Genomic DNA, 17016 nt, shown 5'->3' with positions numbered 1-17016 from the left:
AAAATGTATGAACATTTTTCAACATGGAAAACGATTATGATGATTATGCATAATAACTGCGATTAGCTCAGACAATTGTGATTAGACGACAATGTAATAATTGTGACAGGCCCACATGAGCATCACTGAGCTGTGTGAATTGCCAGTAAGCGCCGTCGCGTTAACCTTCAACGCGACGGCCACGCAACATTCACGCCTTAGTATGGCATTCTTTACCATGCACACACAATATGAGTGGGATTGTGGGCTGTTGGGGTAAACAAATGCATCGTCGGGCTGATCAGGAACAGCGTTTCTCAAACAATACCAGGTCCATTTGGTTCCATTTGTAAACTCTCAAGAAAGAGTAAAATTAACACTGCAGATTTTACAGTGTAGATCGTTTTTTCCCAAACCTTTTCAGTTTGAGACCCAAAAGACAAATTTGGTGTCTCCCCGGGACACCAAACTTACAAAAATACATATGAATTAACTACTTTAGCCCAATTCAATAGTGAAAATAGCAGATCTACTGTACAAGTTGTGCTTGTCTAATTCATGTTTTTTTGTCTAATTCATGGAACGTTTCAGATTTTTAAAATATATATTTCTGAAATTAATTTGAAAAATGCTTGCTTTTTTAAAACCTTCTGAGAAATGTTGATTTCTGTTTTTCATTTTTGAAAATGTTTAGAAATAATGATAAAACATTATAGGAAATGTAAAAAATAAAAAGGGATATTTACATTTTTTTGGGAAACTGGTGTGGATTGGGGTCCCAGAGATTAAAAGAAAATCGTATCAAATGGGGGTCTGGTGCCTAATGCATTGGTTCTCAAAGTGGGTACCAGGGGGTCCCCAGATAAATTAGTTAATATAGCGTCACTATCATTGAATCACTTAACTTATTATTTTATACTTTGGCTATTCAAAAATTGTGAAAATTTGTGCAAATCTTTGAATATATATAATTTATTTTTAAAGCGAACATTTTAACTCAAATCTTTGCATCTGGAGGTCCCTGAGAAAACATTTTTTAGATGGGGTTCAGCAGCTAAATACATTTTGGGGGTCCTTGACATGAGAACCACTGGCCCAATGCATAATGAAACTGGGTGTTCTTCTTGATATGTAAAAGGCTGAGAATCAGTGGTGAGGAGGCCTGGTAGATGATGGAACTACAGTACCTGGTGAGGAGGCCTGGTAGATGATGGAATCTTCTGTCTTTTCAGGAACGGCAGTGTGGCACACTGCCATCATGGTCAAAAACTCCTGGATGACTGATGCTGTGGCCTGGACATGCATGCACGCACACATGCACACACACACACACACACACGCATACATTACTTGTCTGCAGTAAGGCTGTACAAATACGGACACAAAGCTATATTGACTAATCAATACATGTAACGATTATTTTCTTAGGTGCTGCATATCAAGGTAGGAATCAAACACAAGCTTAAATATCCGTAGAGTGGGTTAAAGCTCCCAAACAATTTAATTAAAGGAGCACTTCACCCATTTTGAACCGTTCTTCATATAATTGGTCCTCACTATTGCTCATTATAAGAGGACACCATTTCTGTCTCTCATTGGTGGGCTGTGGACAGTTCAGAAAGCTGCTTACCAGTGACATCATCGATGGGCAGTTTTGGTCATTTAAAACAAGATTTCAAACGTATTATTATTTTTTATTATGAATGCTAGAACAATGGCTTCTATTTCAGCATGCTAACTTTCCAGGAAGAGAAATGCTGTAGTTTCCATTAGCTTGGAATCCCCATCCATGACGTCATTGGTGGACAGCTTTCTGAACTGTCCACAGCCCACCGATGAGACGCAGAGTGAGTAGACAGAAATTGTGCAATCTTATTAGGCTAGGGTCTATTAGGCAGTTGCTAAGGTAAAATAAGTAGTTGCTATGGTTTAACAGATGGCTTCTAGGGCAAAACAATCAGTTATTAGGGTATAATAGGTGGTTTCTATGGTAAAACAGGTAGTTGCTATGGTAAAACCATGGTTACTAGGGTCTAATAGGCAGTTGCTAAGGTAAAATAGGTGGTTATTATGATAAAACAGTGGTTGATATGGTCTAACAGACGGTTGCTAGGGTCTAATAGCCGGTTGTTATGGTGAAACAGGCAGTTGCTATGGTAAAAAAAAGTGGTTGCTAGGGTCTAACAGACAGTGGCTATGGTAAAAGAGGTGGTTGTTATGATAAAACAGTGGTTGCTATGATCTAACAGACAGTTGCTAGTGTAAAACAGGTGGTTGCTAGGGTAAAACAGTCAGTTGTTAGGGTCTAACAGCCGGTTGCTATGGTAAACAGGTGGTTGCTAGGGTCTAAAAGCCGGTTGCTATGGTAAACTGGCGGTTGCTATGGTGAAACCATGGTTGCTAAGGTCTAACAGGCGGTTGCTAAGGTAAAAGAGATGGTTGCTATGATAAAACAGTGGTTGCTATGGTCTAAAAGACGGCTGCTAGGGTACAACAGGTGGTTGCTAGGGTAAAACAGTCAGTTGCTAGGGTCTAATAGCCGGTTGCTATGGTAAACAGGCGGTTGCTATGGGGAAACCATGGTTTTATTTCCATAGCATTTTACATGGTTGCCATGGTAAATCATTTGTGTATGTACATAGTTGCCATGGTAACTCATGTGTGTACTTACATGGCTGTCATGGTAACTCATTAGTGTACATACATGGTTGTAGTGTTAACTCATTTGTATACATACATGGGTTATTATGGTTGTCATGGTAACTGTGTACAAACAAGGCCTTGTGTGACATCATGTGCCTACATAAGCAGCAGCACGTGCAACAGGACATCATTCTTACGGAGCGTGTTGACCTGCCAACATCATCCACTCTGTGAACTCTAGTCTCTTGCTGCACAGTGCTAACTGTCTGCTAAGGCTCCTAACGTCAGTTATTTACCGCTTCATTCTAACAGAACAGAGAACCCAACACAACAAACAATGTCTTTGGCACTGACGTTGGAGATGGAGGAAGCTGCTGCTCAATTGCTGGGTGGCATGCTGATCAAGGAGGACACACCAGAAGAAAAGGGCGTTTCCACAACCAGAGTGGCGGTGCCAGTGAAGACGGCGGTACAGGAGGACAATACCGTGTCTCAGGACAAAGACGACAAGGCGGCCCAGTCCTATTTGAACAAGACGATCCGCAGTAACCTGGTCAATTGCACCAACCAATTGGAGGTCCTTAAACGGGACCCGACTTCTCCGCTGTACTCGGTCAAGTCTTTCGAGGAGCTCCAGCTCAAGCCCCAGCTGCTGCAGGGCGTGTACGCCATGGGCTTCAACCGACCCTCCAAGATCCAAGAGACAGCTCTGCCGATGATGCTGACGCAACCTCCGCACAATCTGATCGCCCAGTCACAGTCGGGGACGGGGAAAACGGCCGCCTTTGTCCTGGCGATGCTCAGCCGCGTAGACCCCGAACAGAAATACCCTCAGTGCATGTGCCTGTCGCCCACCTACGAGCTGGCACTTCAGACCGGCAAGGTGATCGAGCAGATGGGCAAACACTACCCAGAAGTGAAGCTGGTCTACGCTGTCAGAGGCAACAAGCTGGACAGGGGCACGGCGCTGCGGGAGCAGGTGGTCATCGGTACCCCTGGCACCATGCTGGACTGGTGCCACAAGTTTAAGTTCTTCGACCCCAAGAAGATCAGGGTGTTTGTCCTGGACGAGGCCGACGTCATGATCGCCACGCAGGGCCACAAGGACCAAAGCATCCGCCTCCAGAGGATGCTGCCCAGGGGCTGCCAGATGCTGCTGTTCTCGGCCACGTTCGACGAGGGCGTGTGGGACTTCGCCGAGCGCATCGTGCCCGATGCCAACGTCATCAAGCTGAAGCGAGAGGAGGAGATGCTGAACAGCGTCAAGCAGTACTACGTGCTCTGCAACAGCAATGAGGACAAGCTGGAGGCCATCTGCAACATCTACGGAGCCATCACCATCGCCCAGGCTATGATCTTCTGCAAAACCAGGCAGACGGGATCCTGGCTGAAGGGGGCGCTGAAGAAGGAGGGCCACCAGGTGGAACTGCTCAGTGGAGAGATGAATATAGAGGATAGGGCCCGGGTCATTCAGCGCTTCAGGGACGGCAAGGAGAAAGTCCTGGTCACCACGAACGTCCTGGCGCGAGGCATCGACATTGAGCAGGTCTCCGTGGTGATCAACTTTGACCTGCCGGTGGACAGGGACGGCACGCCGGACTACGAGACGTACCTGCACCGGATCGGACGCACGGGCCGATTCGGCAAGCGAGGGCTGGCTATCAACATGGTGGACAGCAAGGACGGCAACGTCCTGAAGAGGATCCAGGAGCATTTCAATTGTGAAATAGAAAAAATGGGCACAGATGATCTGGATGAAATAGAGAAAATCACCAGCTAAAGAGGGGGGACGAACGGAACGGTGTGATGGCACAACTTACTGTACACTGATTCAAACTCGAACCTCTTCTACACTGGCCATAACTATCAAACCAAGCAACAGGAAAATAAAACGCATACAAAAACACCATACACTTTAAAAAACAAAACAAAAAGACAACACACAAGCAAGCGAGAGAGCACACTAAAAGGGTGCCAATAGCAGAGAATAAGTTCTGTGAACAGAAGAAAGGACGAAGAGAGGTTTGCCGTCTTTAAAATGGAAAAGACGCAGAGCACAGGAATGTGCTCAGTGATACCCACCAAGGAAGTAAGCAGCATCATACAAGAACATGGAGAACTCTGCTACCAACTGAACAACTTTACTGCACCAGGACAAACAAACATGTCTGCAAATGAGAAGACCTTTTAGGATATCTTCTGTAAATCAAGATATTTTAATCCTGTAGCAATTTGAGATGAATGTGATGAATGTAAAGTGGTTTTACAAATAAAATGTATTATTATTATTATTACAAAGATGTCTGTCTGCATTTTTTTCTCCATATTTTTTTTAGATATTCTGAAATATACTGCGAGTTAAATTGTATAATTATTTATAGAAGCGCCATGTAGTAGCTTATCTCTAGTTTTAGTATAACATTAATTTCTACATTCACAGTTAAAACAACTTTCAACTTAGTGCCCCTATTTTAGGCATGCCATTATAGGTGAAGGTTCTAATGATTTCTAACAATTAAAGCTGCAATCCACAACTAATAAAACAATTATTTTAACCAATGGAGTTTATGGTAGAATATGTTAATACAGTATAACTGGTACTCATGTTGTTATGGTAGATAGTTAGTCATGTTTATATACATGGTTGTATACTTACATGGTTGTCATGGAGATTAGAGAGTAAGGTAGGATCATTGAAATGTCCTTCATCAGCTGACTCCATGTTGTGCCTTCAGAAAACAAATGAATATACTTATTAATATGTAGCCTAAATATATATAAATAAAACATACGCTAGAGGCTCATATCTAGAGTTTGGACCTTGTAGTGCGACCTATGTCGCACCGCCGATATGCCCATATATGGAGATCACTGTATCTGTCAGTCATTTCCCTTTTATGCCCATATATGGAGATCACTGATGTATATGCCCATGTTTGGGCATGCCCCCTTTTGTGCCCATATATGGAGCTAACTGATTTGTTTGAGCCTGATGCATTGACAACACATTGAGGTTAGACAGCTCACTGCATATATGGGCATAGCTGCGTTGGGAACTCCTTATACGTGGTATGTACTGTATAGCGTTGCTCTCGGGCAGAAACCTCCATCCTCAAACTGTTTTTCAAACCACCTAACTCCAACTAGTGGACATATAGTTGTTTTGTCCATCATTGATTAGAATGAAGAAGTCTGACGAAAAATACCCATCTCCACATTAATGGTCAAAAACCGCCTAACTCCACTGGATCTGTATTTGGGTAAAGTGATGATAAGGTATAAATATCAGATCTACCAGTTCACAATGATGAGCTTGTAGTGGGGAAAAAGCACAGCTCATGTCTGTATGGAGGATGTATGTCTCACCCGTATGTGAGCCCAGCGATGGTGCACTTCTTAAACTGCATCACGTTACACGTCAGGGTGCCCGTCTTGTCAGAGAAGATGTGTTTGACCTGAAAGAAGAGCAGCAAATGTTTCTGGTGGGCTAGACTTGCATAGACTTGGAACGGTCTAAATCAGGGGTCTCCAACAAGGGGTCTGGGACCCCTAAGGGGTCCTCAGGGTTACTACAGGAGGGAAGCCACAAAATATTTGTGTGATAGGGGGGAACATTTGCTGAAAATAGCAGCTCACAGCTCTACAAGCTAACAACGTGTACAGAGCCAAGGTCAAGTTTACTAAGCAGTATAAGTGAGAGTATAAGTGAGAGTATAAGTGGCTAAATGTCTGAAAATACATGTTAACTTGAATCCAAACATAAAATATCAAATGTAAACAAACAAAACAACACTGATGACAGTGCTGTCAAACAAGTCTATGAAGCTATAATCTATGAAATCTTACGTCGCTGGCAACAAGGCAACTGTTTGTGGTTAAACTACCTGTCCAAGTTCCTCATTGAGGCTGGATGTTCTTGCCACGGCGAACGTGTCAGTGGGCTCGTGGTGCATGTCTAGATCCTGAAGACACAAAACACACACACATTCATCACAAATAAAATGTCTTGCTCTCTGAGATGAGGCTGATATATTAAAATGAAATGTGTCTATAAGAACAGACTGCAGACTGGTACAAAGAATCATTTTGTATTTTAAATCTAATCTTGTGCACAAACCTCATCTACTGTGATAGTGGCAGGTGTGTGTGTGTGTGTGTGTGTGTGTGTGTGTGTGTGTGTGTGTGTGTGTGTGTGTGTGTGTGTGTGTGTGTGTGTGTGTGTGTGTGTGTGTGTGACGAGTTCCTCACGGGACTAAAATGCTGCACCAAAAATGCCGTTCTACCAGTACATGCCGGTTATAGACTACTCCATAATGGAATGTAACAATCTCATCTTACAATAACAGACAATGAAATAAAATTGCATGTCATCACCTCGATGAAGAAGGAATACATGATCGTGGCCGTATGGAGGGATAGTTTGATGCGGTCTCTCCCAAGTCACTGAACTCAGCTGGCATGCATGCGCAGCGCAACGTTTTTTCCTCAACATATTGCGTGCGCGTGTGTGTGTGTGTGTGTGTGTGTGTGTGTGTGTGTGTGTGTGTGTGTGTGTGTGTGTGTGTGTGTGTGTGTGTGTGTGTGTGTGTGTGTGTGTGTGTGTGTGTGTGTGTGTGTGTGTGTGTGTGTGTACCCAGTTGATGAAGAAGGCCTGGATGAACTTGATGACCTCCAGGGTGACCAGGAGACTGATGGGGATCAGGTTGTTGAACAGAATGATGAAGGTCAGAAAGTTCAGACCGAAGTTGGCAGCGCTCCCATCTGTCACACATCAACACAAACCGGTCACAATAACTAGACATACCCAGTGGAGGAGTAGTTGTTGTAGTGGAGTAAAAAGTTCAATATTTGCCTTTGAGATGTAGTGGAGTAGTATAAAGTAAGTATAAAGTAAAAAGAAATGGAAATACTCTCCTAGAGTAATAGTAGCTTGACATTGTACTCAAGTAAGTACTGGTGTGTTGGTAAAAAACTATACCAACACACAGGGCTGGGCAATTAACCAACATTTTTTAAACAATTATCAACTTACAACTGAATAATTGTTGTAATTTCTTTTTTCTTATCAACGAATCGAAAACAAAAAATAATTCCAGTAGAATTTTTATAATCGACTAAATCGATCAGTCTGATTGATCACTTACTAAACCCTTAAGTAAGTGGTCGATAGGCTATTTTAGGTAGCCTATCTACAAGCTCACAATGTGTCGCATCGTGACACGTTGTGAGCTTGTAGATCTACTATTTTTGTTCATTAATCGTAATCGAGGAAAAAGTTTGAAAACGTGATAATGATTTGAAGTCATATCCCCTCAGCCCTACCAACACAGTAAGTTCATAGGTAGTAGAAGTTATGACAATAACAGAATAGAAGACTTCCTGAAGACCAAAAGCCTAATATCTCCCCCAGCCAAGGGGGGAGATTCCCTCTTAGCTAGTGGTTGATGTTTGGCTTTAGAGTCCCTTCCCACACCAGACACCAGGGTTGAAATCCCGGGTGTTATAACAGCATGGAAAAACAGGCGCAGCAACTTGACAAGCAATTCCCCCTAAATGGATTGGTTGGGAATGTTTATTTTTCTAAAATCACACTCACTGAAAGGGATTCTATCAACGTCTATGACAAGTAAACTATCTATTAAACATGTAACTAACACACGTACGCACGCACACACACAGATTGACTCTGAGCAATAGTTTCTCTTGTGGATATAATTCTATTCGCTAGAAAGGACAGAGACATCAGTGATCGGAGGTGGGTTGGGTTTCACAAGGTGGGCTTATGTCTGGTCTTAGGCTAACTCGGTCATAACTTAGAGTTCTAAATCCGACCTAATAGTTACCGTACACCAGCTGCACCATCTAGGCTTAAAGCTCTTCTTCTTCTCACTAAGACCCGGTGTCAATCTTAGAACTAGTCACGACACGACACGGTTCACTTAAATTCTTGTAGTGAAAAAGAGCCATTAGCAGTTAGGACTTGGTGCAGTAGTAAAGACTAGTTGGTGCAAACGGATCCAGGATGTCTGGGGAATGAAAACACGTCTAAAGCAAGAGGAGCCTATTTTTGTCTAGTTTTTTTTTTACCTGGAGCTGGTGACACAGCAAAGACAGGGAAAACACAAAAACACACATTATACATCACATTAAAGGCTAACAGATAAATATAAACATGACCTGTGAAAAAACATGTTGTTTTATGGTTGGAAAAATTGTTTTAGAGATACGTTTACGCTTTGGCAGCGTTGTTTTTAGCGTTATTTTAAGGCTGCCTTGGAGAGACACCTATTCTCCCAGGCTTATGGCAAATGTAGTTGTTTGTTGTTTTGTTTGATTGCGTGTTTGTTGGTTGTTCATTGTTTTTGACGTAAAGCGTCCATGGGTTCATGAATGGCCTTACATCAATTCAAGCTATTGTTATTATTTGGACTCACAGTTGAGGTCCATGTACCAGGCGTAGTCTCCCACGTGGTTCTTCCAGAGGGTCTGTCCGGCGGAGCAGGCCAGAGAGATGGCCAGCAGGCAGCCCACCAGGAACAGGATGAGCCAGTTGGTCAGGCGCTCCACGCTGGACAGCTTGAGCGGAGGCCGCCGGGAGTTCTGCATCAGCTTGGTGTCGTGGCCTGTGTACACCACCAGGCCGTGCACCCACTGGGTGTTCCTGAGCTGGGCGCCGCGCAGCAGGATCTGCTCCGAGCCCACTGGCACGGGACTGGGACACACAGAGAAGCTGTGTTAATTTTTTTAAAGATATTTTTGGGGGCTTTTCCGTCGTTGAGAACCACAGCTCTAGACCAACTGATGTGGTTAATTTTTCTGAATTACATTGTTACATTTATGTCATATTACAGTATAATAAAGATGTAAATATTTCCCGCTAAGATACAGTATGTCACAAGGAAGACTTGAGAGAATATCAGTTTCCATTAGGACAGATTGAAAATAACTTGCATCCCTATTCTGGGGGAAACGTAGATCGGCTATTTTTGGCATGACGATTTAGTGTACTCTAAATTTTAGGGTACGGTAAATCGAAAAAGAATGCACAAACTACAGTGCAACTCAGGTCCGTTTTACTAAGTATAGAGGGTCTAAAGTGGTTAAACTGAAGTGATATTGATAAATTCCAAATATTATCAAAAGTATCCTGCGGCACCCCCTGGACCCTAGGGTGCCACCACAGCACCCACTTTAAGAAACCCTGCAGTAGAATGAAGAAAAAAAAAAGAAGAAGAATACTCAGTCGTCACCTGTGTCCGTCCAGCTGGATGCGTCCCACAAAGTCATAGAGGTGACGGTTGGGGCTCTCACACTCCAGCTGACCATTGAGCTGCATCAGACTGTCAGCGTCCTTCAGCCTGGCGGTCACCTGGAGACCCTGTGGAGGACGTCACTGCTGTTACGTCTGAACTCCTCCCAACACCACGCCCCCCTCCCACTCCCTCAGGTCGGGCCTGTGATGCCAATCTCCTGGACACCCCCCAGGACAAAGAAACCAACCTGGGCTGACAGGACCTTCTCGGCTGGAACTCACTCCTAGCTACTTAGTTCCTTCCCACCACTGAAGACAGATAAACTAAAATGAATAATGTCGAACAGTTTGAAGTGTCTTGCCTGTCGTATCTTCAAGTTGGTCTCTCCATCCAGGTTGGAAGTCTCGATGTAGCACATGGCATGTGGCTCGCTGTGGGTGACAACAGGACGGAGTTAGTGAGCATATCAACAGGCTCTGTGCGTAACTGTAGTCCCAGGTGTTCAGAAGGTGGCATACCCGTTTCCTGTTGCTGTTCATTTTCCCATAGCTTTGTTTGATTGGCTTTGAACCGGAACAGGACATGGGTAATGCCACCTTCTGAAGTGAAAACCCAGGGCTACTGTGATGCACAGAGCCTATAGAGTACCAAAGTCCTGACGTCACTCCCATTACCCATGGGTCACGGAGTTACAGTATGTTTTGTATTGGAAATCCCATAGGCAAATCTTAGATAGCGTCATAATAAAAACTGTGTTCCAAAAATAAACAAATGAGCCCGGTGATTTAGGTATGATATTGAGTTACGTTTGTGTTTGGAGAAAGAAAATCACCATCAGCTGATGCTTCATATCCATGAGTAAAACCACTGGGTGATTTATTTATTTTTGGAACATATATGACGCAATCTAAGATTTGGATTTCCAATACAAAAAATAACTCTGTGCACAGCAGGGACTCATAAGGACTTTGATCTCTAGCTGGACATGAGAACGTATATTTGGGTGGGGGGGGTTCCTGACCTAGACGACAGCAGGACGAGGTCGGCAGGAAGTGGGTCCCCATCAGCAGCTCTCACTATGTCCCCCACCGTCACCTGCGGAGCCCGCAGCACACCAGCAGGGGGAGAGAACACACACACAGAGGGTGCATGGCGGCTTAATTTCATGGACCCAAATAACTATGAGCATACAAATGGACCCGTTTCTTTCCATTTACAAACATGTAAGGGGGGCTACATACTTCAAATTAATCCATCAGATTCCGACATCGGATTTTTTTTGGGATTATCTGTCAGAAAACTCTTGGACAATGGACAGGGGTCCATTTGGAACCCCCTCAAGGAACCCTGAGGGTTGGTGGACCCCACTTTGAGAACCACTGGAATAGAGTTTTAACTAGGGCCCGACCCATGACATATTTTTGGGTTAGATGCTGATCCAGAATTTTGGAGAGTCCTAGACCACCAATTACCAATGTTTTTTTGTCTGATATTTTATTTTGTAAAAAAAGAAAGAAAGGGAAAAAGCATGCAAGCACTCAGGCTTTTGTGAGCCCCCCAGACAGTTTTTAAGTTGCTTGATTCAGTATTTAGATATTTGATATTCATTTTATCAGATCATTTTATAATAATTGGGACCCACAGGCAGCAAAATTGCAGATACCGGTGTTTTCAAGAAAGTCAAATAATGCACAATACATCGGCCAAACCAATATGGGTTAGGCTGTAGTCGATTTAAAAAACATCAAAACGTGTCGCGAAACGTGTTTTTGTACAACACGGTTGTAGAATGAAGTATAACTGGGGCTTGTTGCACCCCAATTATGAGCAGTATTAGATTTGACCTACCTTGGCCCAGTCAACACTCTCCCATGTCCCACTGCGCAGAACTGGAGGAGGGAAGGACATTTTCACATTTAATCATTTTAATATCAGTACTGACATCCTTTTATCAAAATCGGATTTGCTTCGATTGACTGCTAAAATAATCATGCTATGAGTACTGAATGGCTGCCGTGTTAAGTGGTCAGAAGATGGGTGGATTTTCAACTGGGCCCTGATCCAGAAAAGGTTGGGATTGGGAACCACATTACATATTAGAGTCTATTCTATAATGAACAGACATGCATGAGGCTTACAACTTCATCCTATCAGGTGGAAACCTTGTATGTCCCAAAGCAGTTCCCTTTCAATAAATGTTAAAGACAACCTTGTCATTGGTTCAATATTTATAAAAACCAACAGACTTAACCACATAATGTTACAAGCTCATTGTATGATGAAGTAGGGCATTCATTTATGAAGTAAAACAAAACGTCCAAAGTGAAATGTGGAATTACAAGGTTTCTGCCCGACAGCAATGATGTAGAGCAGGGATCTTCAACATTTTTCAGGCCAAGGATCCCTTAGCTGAGAGAGAGAAGCAGGGACCCCCACTATATATATTGTATAAAATTGTGTTCCAGATTTAACTTTTTCATAGATTTCATAGATATCTTCATAGACTTGTTTGACTGTACTATCATCAGTGTTGTGTAAATTAATGTTCTTTGTGTATTGATCTTTTCGTTTGATTCAGGTTAATGGTGTGTTTTCAGACATTTAACCACTTAAAGACCCTCAAAAACCTTCAAAACAAAATTTTGTTGTATGTTCCATACAGGAATAAACATATAAACATCTTATCTTAATACTTTGTAATTGTCCGTTGTCTCTGTACTCGGTCTGCACTTTTTTTCCTCTGCACCAAACCTTTTTGCCGAAAATAGCCGATCTGCGAGGCGTTGTGAGCTTGTAGATCAGCTATTTTCGGCTAATGTTCCCCTCAGAATAGGGATGCTAGGGTTCAAGTGGTTAATGTGAAGGGAAAAAAAAGTTCCTATCACACAAAGATTTGGCAGCCCCCCTGTGGTAAATCTGAGGACTCCCTAGGGGTCCCAGACCTTGAAGACCTGAAGACCTCTGAGATACAAAGTTCCTGCCCGACGGCAACGATATGGAGATACAAGTTTTCTGGACATTAGAAATGTAAAATAAAGTGTGTCTGACCTCTGGCTTCCTTCTGGTTCACCACTCTGTCGGCTTTGTGCCGCTTCTGTACACAAACAAACAACACATGACCAATTAGAGCTTCTGTACGCAAACAAACACATGACCAATTATCTCCATATTTCAACTTTTTGTGTTTTTTTGTAGATTAACGCTCTTCTTGATCTTACTACAGCGTCACACAAAAGAATAAAGATCTGCTACTTTTGCTTTTTGTTTTTATTTGAATCCTGGAGGTTTCCACCCGACAGAGACAATATACTGTACTGTAGATATACTGACGTAGAAATAATGATGGAAATAATATGATATTCATGTTCATTTCATAAAGATATGAATGGAAAACGATTCTAATGATTATGCTAAATCAGGCGATTGCGGAGGCTGAGTGAAACCATATATTCATTTAACCATTACAACATATTTAGTAACGTGTAATCCACCAGAAGATTCAGTCAATGTATTTCATTTATCAATTTAATCACATGTTATCTGTTTATTGATTCATAATGTTTTACTTTATAGATCAAAGTTGGCAAATGCCAATCCTTCTGCTATGCATGCACGTAAATGCATTTATTTCTATTCTGCTATTTGCTTACAAGTATAATTGTAAGCAAACCGCAATAAAAGACTCTCTGGGCTTGCTGTTTGTCCAAGGCTCTGTAAGGCTCTGTCCCAGGAAGTGTGGGCGAATTTAGCATGGTCTAAAAGGCCTACGTCAGCATAGTTCCATACACTTGTTTCCTGTGGACACGTTGTGAAATGACTGTAAGCATGTGTACAGATGTGTGGACCAGACTCCGGACAGTGTCCGGTCAGGGTGCTTTGAGGACAAAGGAGCACTATGTGTGTATAGAGCCATGTACAGTATCTGGCCCACAGTTCAACATTAGAAAGGAAGGGGATTCCCAAGTAACTGTATTATGATACTCAGTGGTGGAAAGTAACTAAGCACACTTCCTCAAGTACTGTACTTAAGTACAATTTTGGGGTATTTTTACTTTACTGGAGTATTTCCAATTTTCACTCTTACATCTCTTTTACTCCACTACATCTCAAAGGCAAATATTGTACCTTTACTACACTATAATTATGACATTTTAAAACTTGAGTTACTAGTTACTTTGTAGATTTTGATTATTATTAGGAAAACACTTCAGAGCTATACATAGACTTTGGCCATTTGAAAATATCCGATCTACAAACTCACAATGCGTTGCTTTTCAAAGGATTTTTATACATTTTATACTTTTGAAAAAATGTGAAATGGGACCTTCTGCAATGAGTACTTTTACTTTTGGTACATACATTTTGATGCCAATACTTTTGTACTTTTACTCAAGTGAATTTTGAATACCAAACTTGTACTAGTAACAGACTATTTATACAATAAGGTATTGATATTTTTACTTAAGTAAAACATGTGACATGTACTTCTTACATCACTGATGATACGCAAAGTTTGCACAACCATCATATCTCTTCCTAATAAGTGATTAGTTGTTTGTCAGCTCATCGCACACGGTTTGGTTAGTTAATAGTTCTGGCTGCCAGGAAATCGTTTGGAGCGCTTCCTGAAGAGTTGGCTAATTTTAGCATAAGAATCATATGGGACAATATATACGGTATATTGCATGCATTTTAGGAATAGACAGTTGACCGTGAATGCTTGTCAACTCCGTTGCAATGTATCTTGTAAAACCTTTCTCATGTTGAGCTCTGAGTTCTGACTGTTGTCTTTAAGGTGTTAAGTTCTTGTGTCTTAAATGTTAGGAAATCGCTCCGCCTCTACCCAATGACGTTAATAATTGTGACACGGTCACTGACCAGGTCTTCAATGATCTCTTTGAGAGCCGCCACCAGGAGGATGAGCACCAGAGGAACCAGGGTGGTCCATCGCCCTGTCGGAGACACGTCTGGGATTTGCTACCAAGCGGGAACCATGAAAAACCACAACACACAACATGGGGATATGAATACTGTATACATCTATTATCTATTAAAATTAGTCCTTTGCCGATCGATATGGCAAGAGGCCACCGCAGCTTTTATAGGAGTACAACTGTTTCAGGCAGATGTGGGAGGGCTGGCCCCGAACGAACGAAGGTGGCAAGGCAAGGCAATTTTATTTGTATAGCACATTTCAATGCAATTCAATGTGCTTTACACAGAACATCAAGCAAAGGAACACAATTATACAATGACATTAGAATGCATAAAAAAAAGAAGTAAAAAAGAAAAGTAACTCAATCAAACCACGGCAACTAGAAAGGTATGTAGTTGTTATTTAACCCATTAAGACCTGGAATGCATCTGTGTCACTTTAGATTTCTTTGGCTATTCAAAAATAGCAGATATACAAGCTCATAGCGCGGCACTTGGTGCCGCTCTATGAGCTTGTAGATCTGCTATTTTTGAAAAATCTTTAAAAACAAAAAATCTTTTAAAGAATCGCCTCAGGTCTTAATGGGTTAAAATAAATAAGAGTGGCAGCAGACCTGCAGGTTCCTGGGAGTTTGTTCCAGATATGTGATGCATAAAAACTAAATGCCGTGGCCCCACGTTTATTTTAGGTGCCGAACGTTCATTCCGAATGATGACCATTAGCATCCCCTCTCCCCAAAGGTGATACATAACAGTATCACAATTATTTGCGGAAACAGTGCAATGTGAATTGTGTGGTTATATTGCTATTATTATTATATATTGTTATCATACTACAGTCCTACCTGCAACAGAGCGATGAACAGGAAGAAGGAGTTGGCGGCTCTCCGGAACTGAGCGAACAGGAATCGAGGCAGGAAGGTGAGGACGTTGTACTTTGCAGTGCTACGTAGGCGGGGAGGAGGACACCACAGCACCACACACAGATCATGTCACTAGGCGTGCAATAGTTCATCAAAGTAATTGATTTCGATTATAAAAAGTAATCCATTTTTATAAAATAATCGATTTGGGATTCTTCTTCCTCTTCCTCTCTTTTTAAAACAGTAAAATACAACATAAATGGATGGTGAAGTGCAATAGAACTGCAACAGTTCATTTATTCATTTAGTATAATTGTATCATTGTTTCTATCATTCGTAAAGATTCTGGGCTTGCTGTAAGGCTCTGTCCCACAGGACGTGTGGGCGAAACCAGAATCCTGATAAGCTGAATTTAGCATGGTCTAAAAGGCCTACATCAGCATAGTTCCATACTACTCGTTTCCTGTGGATACATTGTGAAATGACTGACAGCATGTGTACAGATGTATGGACCAGACACATACTGTATCTAGTCCACTTTCAAACTAGAAGTCTGAATTTTGTAGCCTGGCGTTGGCCATCCTGATCATTTGGGTTCACAAACGTTCCCCACAAGATCAGTCTGGACTTCGGCCCATATCCCATTAAAACCGGGAAAGCATTTTAGATTTTAGCTATACAGTATATATTAGCAACATACGTTTTTCATTAAACTCTTGGGAATTAGAACAGTGGTTCTCAAAAATAGCAGATGTACAAGCTCACAGCGCCACTTCGTGCCGCGCTGCGAGCTTGTACATCTGCTATTTTTTAACTTTTAAAAAAAATCTTGAAAGTGTGATTTTTTTTTACACAAATCTTCTCTTCTTGGGGGGGGGGGGGGTATTTATTTGGCTCCGCAGCCAAATACATACGGCCTCAGGTCTCAATGGGATACAGGAGACCAGTATCAGAAATCACAACATGACCAGGCCAATCAGGGACAAGGGTTCTAACTGCTGTTGTTTACTTACCTAACTGTATTAGTGCAGAACTTGGTGCATTGAGGCTGACTGATGAGGATGAGCCGGACGTCGTCTTCGTTCTGTGACGGCGAGTCGTCCGTGGACGCCGCCGCGTCCTGTGTCCTCTCATATCCTACAGACAGGTAGGGGGCGACCAAGCAAGGTTATTAGAGTTAGTTACAAAATGACTCAAACTGGAATTGAAAAAATGTAAAACTTAAACAAAAAACAAAAAACTAACGATAACTAACTGAAACTGTATTGTGTGTTTACAAAACAAACTAAAACAAACTAAAGTCAGACAAAATGTCCTTAGTTTTAGTCTTTGTCAACTTATTC

The 17016-nt window shown here is 42.1% G+C and overlaps 2 protein-coding genes across 4 annotated transcripts in view; one reads left to right on the top strand and one right to left on the bottom strand.

Moving 5' to 3' along the window:
* Nucleotides 1-17016, bottom strand: part of LOC311035573 (phospholipid-transporting ATPase IA-like) — a 212174-nt gene that overhangs the window by 191879 nt on the left and 3279 nt on the right. For all 3 annotated transcript variants that reach the window (XR_014599748.1, XR_014599749.1, XM_084043847.1), the window contains exons 2-15: nt 16687-16810; nt 15656-15755; nt 14754-14852; nt 12924-12969; nt 11724-11764; nt 10897-10970; nt 10237-10306; nt 9873-10000; nt 9057-9334; nt 7256-7383; nt 6507-6584; nt 5989-6077; nt 5279-5351; nt 1167-1272 (exon numbers count right to left, since the gene is read on the bottom strand). Coding sequence is in view for 1 of the 3 variants with exons in the window: in XM_084043847.1 (XP_083899973.1) it covers nt 1167-1272; nt 5279-5351; nt 5989-6077; nt 6507-6584; nt 7256-7383; nt 9057-9334; nt 9873-10000; nt 10237-10306; nt 10897-10970; nt 11724-11764; nt 12924-12969; nt 14754-14852; nt 15656-15755; nt 16687-16810 (1434 nt within the window). In the remaining 2 variants the exon portion in view is untranslated. The remainder of the gene's footprint in view (nt 1-1166; nt 1273-5278; nt 5352-5988; nt 6078-6506; nt 6585-7255; nt 7384-9056; nt 9335-9872; nt 10001-10236; nt 10307-10896; nt 10971-11723; nt 11765-12923; nt 12970-14753; nt 14853-15655; nt 15756-16686; nt 16811-17016) is intronic.
* LOC311036359 (ATP-dependent RNA helicase DDX19A-like) lies at nt 3125-4402 on the top strand (the record flags this gene model as incomplete). Its single annotated transcript, XM_084045002.1, has 1 exon — nt 3125-4402. The coding sequence occupies exon 1, from the start codon at nt 3293-3295 to the stop codon at nt 4400-4402; it is 1110 nt and encodes a 369-aa protein (XP_083901128.1). The 5' UTR covers nt 3125-3292.

Source organism: Gymnoscopelus microlampas, assembly GCF_963454915.1.
Source record: "Gymnoscopelus microlampas genome assembly, chromosome: 20".
Taxonomy (NCBI): Eukaryota; Metazoa; Chordata; class Actinopteri; order Myctophiformes; family Myctophidae; genus Gymnoscopelus; species Gymnoscopelus microlampas.
Note: the sequence above shows the minus strand (reverse complement) of the source record. Positions and strands in the feature narration are given on the sequence as shown.